The sequence below is a fragment of the Astatotilapia calliptera genome, chromosome 16 (assembly GCF_964374335.1).
Source record: "Astatotilapia calliptera chromosome 16, fAstCal68.1, whole genome shotgun sequence".
Classification (NCBI taxonomy): Eukaryota; Metazoa; Chordata; class Actinopteri; order Cichliformes; family Cichlidae; genus Astatotilapia; species Astatotilapia calliptera.
This window is the reverse complement of record NC_137437.1, coordinates 23,803,730-23,812,792: the sequence shown is the minus strand read 5'-3', so window position 1 is coordinate 23,812,792 and position 9,063 is coordinate 23,803,730. Positions and strand designations below refer to the sequence as shown.

General features: G+C 37.6%; 1 protein-coding gene across 2 annotated transcripts; it reads left to right on the top strand.

Moving 5' to 3' along the window:
- The first annotated feature begins 424 nt into the window (after window positions 1–424).
- On the top strand, window positions 425–8,327 carry snx4 (sorting nexin 4). 2 transcript variants are annotated; one of them, XM_026145481.2, is made up of 14 exons: window positions 425–566; window positions 1,303–1,427; window positions 1,788–1,923; window positions 2,092–2,241; window positions 2,532–2,579; window positions 3,262–3,317; window positions 3,670–3,742; window positions 4,125–4,186; window positions 4,594–4,659; window positions 4,757–4,846; window positions 5,600–5,699; window positions 5,878–6,023; window positions 6,514–6,628; window positions 6,790–8,327. In XM_026145481.2, the coding sequence occupies exons 1-14, from the start codon at window positions 555–557 to the stop codon at window positions 6,835–6,837; spliced, it is 1,227 nt and encodes a 408-aa protein (XP_026001266.1). In that variant the 5' UTR covers window positions 425–554; the 3' UTR covers window positions 6,838–8,327. The 2 variants fall into 2 exon arrangements, with proteins under 2 accessions (XP_026001266.1, XP_026001265.2); XM_026145480.2 differs by having other exon boundaries at window positions 479–644.
- The last annotated feature ends 736 nt before the right edge of the window (window positions 8,328–9,063 follow it).

Here is a 9,063-nt window from a genome sequence, read left to right as displayed (position 1 = left end):
GGTAATGGGTTCAACAATGAGGAGTATTGCATGGAAAGCTGCTTTGCAACTTGTAGACACACCTTGTGCAACTATTTCACACGTGCAACCATGTTATGTTTTTTATGTTTTTGCATAATCACGAGGGAAATCCCCTTAATTCTGTAAGATCTGAACATTAACAATTATGCTAAAACTAAAAAAAATACCTATATATTCGGTGTCATTGATTGCAGAGTAATTTGCTATTGTATATATATATATATATATATATATATATATATATATATATATATATATATATATATATATATATATATATATATATATATATACTGTCTTTGCTTTAGTCTCGTGAGATCGAGTGTGGGATAATAACAGCTTAATACGTACGTATAATTTGCCTAGATGCAAATACTAAAACGCTCAAATGATCACCGAAACCAAAAGCACAGACCCAAAGCAAACCATTTTCCCAGCCGTGAACTGCGCGTGCGCAGAAAACAGGCACCAGTCCACTGCCAGCTCAGCTGACAGCAGCAGCGGCGGCGGCAGTACTCTGGCAGCCTATAACCATGGCAGACTCTGTAAGTAGCGAAGAAGTAGCAGTGATTAGTAATACCGACATCACTTCCACGGAATCTGAGAACAACATCATAAATACGGTCGTACCCTTTGTTGTTCTTCATAATAACCATACTTGAGGTTTAAAAATCTTTTTTGTTTTTACTGCTGAAAACCTTTCAAATAGGGCCTAATTTAATGTTAGCCAGTTGGAGCGTCGAAGACTTTTCCACTGTTTCTACAAAAAGCCTGCGGAGTTTTATGAAACGTTCACTGGCTTCCCCCGCTAGATTTAGCTTACTCCCTTTTGCGGCTTAGCGTTAAATTAATTAAATGACTTAAAGTTGCTTCTGCGAAGACTGTGTCAAACTTTAGTCCTAAACTTTAGTCTTCCTGACGTTAGCTTGCTAGCTATTAAGTCTGAACGCTAAACCTAAGTTTATGTTAGCCATGTTGCCCATTCTGCTCTTTGAGTGCTAACCTGTTAGAAAGATTGAATTCCGAATACTAAAGCAACTTTCCCCCCCAGTATTTCGGTGATTATGGTCTTGTCTTGTGACCTGCACACGCCTGCCATAACTCTGTGTGCTGTACTATTGTTATAGTATCTCCAGCTAACCAAAACAGATGACCCTTATTTTATACTCAAGTTTAATGCATATTTCTGTTCTTTTAGCCCCTGTCCGTTGCCGCTAACACTCTTCCATATGTTTACCTTTTTTTGACTTCCATACTCATAATTTATTCTGGTGTGTGCAGATGGTGGAAAGAGGGACGGCTCTGTTGAGGAAACTGGAGATAAATGTGGCAGAGGCAGAGAAGAGAACAGGGAAGAACACTGTTAACATGCAGGAAACATACACTGTGTACCTGATTGAAATACGGTAGGTTGTAAAGTGAAGCATTCACTTTTCTGTCCGCATCATAGGTGCATCATATGCAAATATTTAGTGCTTATAAAAAAGTAGAGAGAGGTGGAGTACGAACACTTGCATTTTTGCATTCTTTTGCGTGTTTTTTTATTTATTTATTTTTTACCTCAGATATATTACAGTTTGCACAACAAATTTGCCTTTTTGTCTTGATTTTTATAGTATTGAACTGGGAAAATATAGTCACATCATGTACAGTACAGTTGTGTCAACTGGCAAGTTGCTATGAATGAAAGTGTAGTAGCTCAAGCATCTACCACTTTTTTTGACACACCTGAAATACAATTTTTTTTCTCATTGGTCTTTGTCCAGGCCTGCTGAAACAGAGGGAGGGACACCAGCGGCACCTGACACTTTGTGGAGACGCTACAGTGAGTTTGAGCTTCTCCGAACTTACCTGCTGGTCACCTATCCCTACATTATCATCCCCCCGCTACCAGAGAAAAGGGTGAGTAATGCGTAGGTGGTGGGAAAGGACTAATCAATAATTTTAAAAAAAGAATTAAATGGAAATTATTAAGTGACTATTACTAATACAGCTTACCTTCAACTTCATAGTAAATAATATTCAGCCATTTACCTTTTTTGTTTCCACCCTTGTTTGTGTCTCTTACAGGCCGAGTTTGTGTGGCACAAGCTTTCAGCAGACAACTTAGATCCAGACTTTGTTGAGCGGCGGCGAGTTGGCCTGGAAAATTTCCTGTTGCGTGTTGCATCACATCCGGTCCTCTCCAATGACAAAATTTTCTTCCTCTTTCTTACAGAGGTTAGCAGCCTAACATAAGTTGCATAATGTCCGTGTAGATCTTTTGCCATTCATGTAGTATATTCACGCCTTCCACATTCACAGTATAACAGATTTCAAACTGACGTTAAAGATGAACCCTGAACTGTAAAGAATTTAAGAGCTATTTATGCACCCATAGTTGGTAGATTTGTCTCTTCATTGCAGCCGCTTTTGTAGCTGGAATACCCCGTTTTTTGTTTTTTGGAGAGGGGTTATACAATCTGGCTGACTTTCGAGTCTGTCATGTATTTTTTCTGTCATTTCTTTAGGAAAAGGGATGGAGAGATGCGGTTTTGGAAACGGGCTTCCAAGACAAGGTACAACCAGATGGAGTGTGAAAGACACAAGTTCAGGTCACATGTGTAAACGATGCAAGTAGTTTCCAGGTCTGACAAGGAAAGCTGATGTTGGAAGTGCCAGAAACTGGCATTCTTTCTAATGGCCAGCAGGGGGCATCTAAAGTTATGGTTTCATGGAAGACCATGGGAAAACCACTGCCCACTCTTTTGATCAATGCCTCCTGTAAATACTTTCCTGATGAGCTTATGGGCTGAATCACTACTTTCAGTATGATTATCCCTTTTTAAATTATTGGTCCCACCAGTGTCCAGAAGGACAATAAACCAGGGTAAGCTTTTTTGCCTGTATAAACTGTTCTTGCCACAAACTAATGGCCAAGTGGCAAACATGACAGAAATACATGTCTGCTTAATACTGTGTGATTTATTTTGAACTAATTTCCAGTTCAAAAGTAAGTTGCATATGAGCATGCAGGTGACAATGACATGACGGTGGCAAATCTCAGCTCAGAGCTTTAAAACCAAACCAGCCTGTGGCTCCTTCCATCTTTTATACACTGTAAATGATTCTGTTGATGTTTTCATCATTTTAATCTGAATTTCATATCCGCATTTTTTGTGTGTTTTACAAATTCAAACTGAGTTATGTTTAAAGCACTTCTTCGTATATTTTGCTGTGTGTAATTCTTTTCCCTAACAGGCTGATTCCAGACTCAAGTCTCTGAGTGCCATGTTCAGAGTCAAGAATCCTGACAAGTAGGTGTAAAAACAGCCAAACCTAACCTAATTTTTCCATTTTCTAGGATTTATGCAAGTTACACAACTTAGACAGATTTAAGACTATTGTGAAATACTTTCTCAGGAATTTTTAATAACTAAAATAAATGAAATATTCATTATAAAATCAGGCAGCAAAAACAGGGTGTAAGATGTGTGATAATCACTTGGATATATTTATGAGCACAAATATGAAAATTCTATTTTTACCACCATATTAAGTAATAATTTATTCTGTTCCAAGGCAAACTGAAAGAACAAATTTCTAGAGTGAATAATGTAAAAGAAAATACTGTTCAATCAGTTACTTTTCTTCTTGTTTTGCCTCTAGGCGGTTTACAGCACTGAAACAGTACAGTGATGAACTGAACAGCGTCATCTCTCAGTTACTCAGAATTCGAGCGGTAAGTTTTGGCACGTTTGTTTAGAGAGACTGAGGTTTATCTTAAGTTGATGCTTTGTGCAAGCCGTGGGCATCCGTTGGTGGTTGCTTGTGGAACTTCAAATTCCAACATTTTTGTCTCTGAAATACAAAAATCTGTATCTACTTTCCTAGAATTTTGACTTTCTTTTCCAGGGCACTCACCATTTTATCTTGGACGTCTACTCCATAGCATGCCAACATTTATTATTTAAAAGTGATTTAAAAGCTGGCTGCATCCAAGACATTGAGAATAATAGAAAGTTATTGAATTGCACTCTAATGCCAAATGTATCTCTTCAAGGTTTTTAAAGCAGACGGTCTAAGGTCTGTTTCTAATGATTAGTTTTGTTTTTTTCTTCTAGCGAGTAGCAGACAGGCTATATGGAGTTTACAAAGTCCATGGTAACTATGGCAGAGTTTTCAGGTGAGGAACACCTGTTCTACTCTGTTTTCTACTGTATCAAATTATAGTTACAAGCATAAATTACTGTATCCATTTATATAAGCAGAATAAAAACACATTTTAGGCAGATGATATTTTACCTTATATTGAATTAGGTCACTTAAAAAGTTTCCCTGCAGCAATAATGCATTTAGTATTAAAGGATTGTTGTGGGTCATTAGGGAATTCCTTTTTTCATAGATATGCCTCAATTGCCTTCTTTGTTTCTGTATGCCCACACAATCTCCTTTTGTTTGGGTAATCATGATATAATAGATACTTAACTACTTAAAAACAATCATTATTTCAGACAGCCATTTTCCTGTTTAGTGAACAAAGAGAGCTGCTGCATTCAAGTCAAGTATACATGAACATTTTTCTGTCTTTAGTGAGTGGAGCGCAATAGAGAAAGAGATGGGAGATGGACTGCAGAGTGCTGGACACCACATGGACACGTAAGTAAAGGTGTTACCTGAATTGGTGATGGACACAAACACATAATGTTTGTTTGGTATTGCTTCAATTGTACAGTGACTTTGCGTGTTATCTCAGTTATGCTGCATCAATTGACGACATTCTGGAGGAGGAAGAGCACTTTGCAGACCAGCTCAAAGAATACCTCTTCTACACTGACGCCGTCAGGTATTATATTGTGTTACAAGATGGTTTTGTTAACACACTTATCAGGGTAGACAGATGCTCTGAATATGCTGTCATTTTATTACATTTTGCATAAAAGTTGCATACATGAATCTCACCATATGTAAAAACATGGAATTAGACGTTAGGCATAATACAATAATCACTGTGCTGAAGCAGGTATTCTAGCTCAGTTACCGATGCAGCAGTGATTTATAGCAGGAACAGGAAGCCATCATTATCTTTGTTAATATCTGGAAAGGTTAATGTCTTCCATAGCACAGTCATGTAAACAGTAAAAGGAGACTTCATACCAACAAGGCTTCTGCTTGCATAACTTGGAAAGCCTGGACATTTTGTTTTTCATGCTTTACCTTCCACCTCATCTATTCCTTATTTTGTTTTGTTTTTCCTCTTTCACAAACACACAAGGGTTGCTTTGGTCAGTGTGTAACTTCATGCTTTATTCCTCTTAATTGGTCTGTAGTGATGCAGCACACATTTCTGACACTATATCTCTTATTTTATGTTTGCTAAAAATCTATTCTTCTGAATGAATTGAATTTTATTGTAAGCATTAAAACATCATTCAGCAGAGAAAAGAGTGTCAGTTTTGTAGATCCGACGCAGCCCACATCTTTATTTACAGTAAATGTAAATACATTCTGTTGACTGTTATAGCCTTTGTAGCAGAATGCATTCATGTTTTGGGACTGTCAGGGTTTAAAATATGTCTGAATTTGTGTGTGCGTTAAGGTCAGTGTGCAGAAAACATGAGCTGATTCAGTATGAATTGGAGATGGCAGCTCAGGACCTTGCCCAAAAGAAACAACAGAAAGAAGAGCTGGCAACCGGGGTAACACACTTTCACACACTCTGGCTTATAATCTGTCTTTCTCCTCGCACGATATGTGCAAATTAAGAACCAGAAGTGGGCGTGTGTTCAAAAACACCGTTGTGATCCAAATTGTCGTGAACATAATTTAATGCGTGCATTTGTTTTTCCGTGTGTGTCTGTTTGTGTGTGAGTGCAGACGGTGCGAATCTTTTCTTTGAAGGGAATGACCAGTAAATTATTTGGCCAAGAGAGCCCGGAGCAAAAAGAGAGCAGGTTAGCAGCCCTGGAGCAGAGTATTCAGGAAGGAGAGGAAACGGTCAAGGAGAAGAACACCGAGTGCCAGTAAGCACAACACTATCTTATCAACCACTTACCTATTTTGAAATTATCCCTATTTTAAATTTCTCTTCCTCACTGTTCTTCCTCTGTGTGAAAAATATAGCACATAATCTGACTGTTTTCTGACTGAACTGTGGCAACTGAACAACATAAATGCAAAGAATAATAACAGGAGACTAGATAATTTTTTCCCCAGCACAAACTGGTGAACTGAGGTATTTGCTGAAAGTGTTGAGAGACAAATTGAGGTTCTGTGTGTAATTAAAAAATAGTTCTATTCAATTTCTTTTTGTTTTTTTCAACGGAAAAACAAAAGCCAGTGGTATCAGTAGAAAATACAGGAACTAGAACCTAATAAGAATAAGGAACAAAGCAAATGCTGCATTGTTTTTCTTTTCTTCTTCCTCTACCTCTTCCTTTGTTCTTCTCCCTGTGCTTCTTCTCCACGCAAACAGACTAACAGTATCATGCGTCTTTGTGATTGTGCCACCAGGGAGTTTGTGCGAGCAGCATGGGATGACATCGAACATTTTAAAGAGCAGAAAGACAAAGATTTGCGTGAGGCGCTGATAAGCTACGCCATTATGCAGATCAGTATGTGTAAGAAGGTGTGGACATTTATTCTTGTGTGTATTTTGTGTATGTATATAAATTCATAGCATGTGGTCTTTTGTTCAGCAGTACCACTCCTTAACTGTTTAGTATTTCTGTCTTGTCTTTCAATGTCTCTAAGTCACTCCTTTTTTCTGGTACTTGTGTACTGTTACAGGGAATCCAGGTGTGGTCCAATGCCAAGGAGTGTTTCAGCAAAATGTGAGCCGAACTTTCCAAAGCGATCGTACTTTGCACCAAAACTATACTCTGATTGTACAGACTAGGACCAACAGCCAGTGATTATACTGTAGTCCTGTGGAGAAAAGATGGGAACCCAAATGCTGCCTTTAATTTGTTTTGCTATACTCAGTTGAAGCACACACACATTAAAAAAGTGAAAGTGGAACAATGCCTCTTTAACGTCAAGTGTCTTAATAGAACCTTTTCCTTGATTTTCTGACCTTCGTACTTCAGACAGTCCAAATTTACACACTCATCCTTAGTTGCGCTTTCATTAACATGTCCAAGAAGAAAATGTGGCATTATCATTGCACAATGGATCCATGGGATTATCCATGCAGTATATTTCAGTTGTTAGCTCTCTCAATCAGTCACAATGAATAACACAGAGCAATATACTAGTTTGAGTTGACACAGGCTGCACTTTGCAAACAGTGGTTCATGTGACTCGTTTTAGAGTTGCCTGCCTTGATGGAAGGATCTTTACGTGTTACCTTTCAACCCTCTCCAGAATCTCCTTACATAAAGGTTTTCATACTATTTGATTTTAGGTGATTAATGGCAATAGTGATGAGTTAAAGAATGGGGAACTTGTTTCTGATAGAACTTCTAATGTTATGCTTACGTTTGTGTTTAAATTTCACATTTGCAACAGCAAGTCGAACCAAACAAAAGCAGAAGAGTGCACTGGTGAATGTTCAATTTGAAATAAACTGCAAGAAATATGACTGTAAACATGGACCGAGCTTTAGAAAGCCACTACACTTTTTACATTTCCATTTTTCTTTTTCTTAATTTTTTTAAAAGTCATTTTATGTTCGTCACACAGAAGTAATCTTTGTTATTGTTAATCTGTTGCTGACCAAAGTATTGACGACCAAGTGCTTTTATACTACAAATTTATAGTAGAAAATACAGAAGAAGGGTTGAAAAACTTCGGTTATGTGATTTTTGTTTTGTTTTTTGGCTGAGGAAAGAAATCACTCTCACAATTTGAGTTTCATAGTTTAATTGTTTACACAAAATTTAACCGTAAATGCGAAAAATCAGATCCTTTATTTGCTGTCAAGCATTGTAGCTTTAATGCAACAGAAAAAAAAACCCATATAGAACTCAGCCCACTGTCAATGTGCCTCACCACTTATTCTGATATGACCTGAGTGCAGCTACACACAGATACAGACTGTTTTTTGGTTGAGATCCTCACATTAGGCTTACATAAACATACACGCATACTTGTGCTTCTTCGATGACATCAATCTGAAGGGGAGAAAAATTGGTGCATAATGGATCTGACGTCTGAATGTTGTGCTGAGATCAGCAAAAAATTTTCCCCAGAATAAACAATTGTTTTACTGAAAGAATCTCAAATTGAAGCTTTATGTATGTTTGTTTTGTTTTTTTTTCTAAATGACAAATGTGTCAGATGTAATCATTGTGTTATGACACTAATAAACATTTCCCTTTTTTGAACTTACTGTTGTGTTTTTATACCGACTGGCAGAGGAACCAAAGAGAACGGGGAAGCGGGATGAAATGTGACTGCTGGTTTTGCTTAGCATGTAAAGGTGGCTGTGGGTGTTTTGATTCTTCACGTAGACATGTTTGCTTTTCCTGTTTACATTTATTTGCCGTTAAAAGATAAGAGAAACAGGCTTTTTATTACCAAAGTCTAAAGGTCAAACCTCAGTGATTCATCTCTGCCAAGATAACTCAAAACCATCCCCTCAGGTTTTTTTTTAATTTTTAATTTTTCCATGACACTTGTTGGTGCTCATATTAGTGTCTTCAGTGGGTACATGGGTCAAATGCATGCAAATGTACTACACAGCACACAAAATGTAGTGTAAAATTCATTAAAAATGTCAACAAACGGCCCTAGATGGTGGCATGTTGTCTTCTGTGTTTTTATATCTGAACACAGCCCTGAACATTTGGAGTTTATTAAGATTTGAATTAATGGCGCCACCTGTGGATTAATAAAAGCACACGCATTTCACTTTGGCAGAGAGGAAAGGGTTTTTTTGGGGGTTTTTTTTAATGGTGAGGAAAGGAAAATGTTCCCCTTTCAGATCCACCTTCTGGTCGGTTGGTTGGTGTGCATGAGGTCATGTGTGGTTTTCTCAAATGGAAACCGAACATTAATTTAACATCAAAAACAGACCTAAGGCTTACATCAGTGATTTTCTGTCCTCTTCAGAAAATGATA

Bases quoted from the DNA above. Each gene is read 5' to 3' on its own strand.
- snx4 (XM_026145480.2), top strand. From the start codon at position 555: ATGGCAGACTCTGTAAGTAGCGAAGAAGTAGCAGTGATTAGTAATACC. The intron at 1,924-2,091 runs GTGAGTAATGCG...TGTCTCTTACAG, and splicing joins CCCCGCTACCAGAGAAAAGG to GCCGAGTTTGTGTGGCACAA. The intron at 2,242-2,531 runs GTTAGCAGCCTA...TCATTTCTTTAG, and splicing joins TCTTCCTCTTTCTTACAGAG to GAAAAGGGATGGAGAGATGC.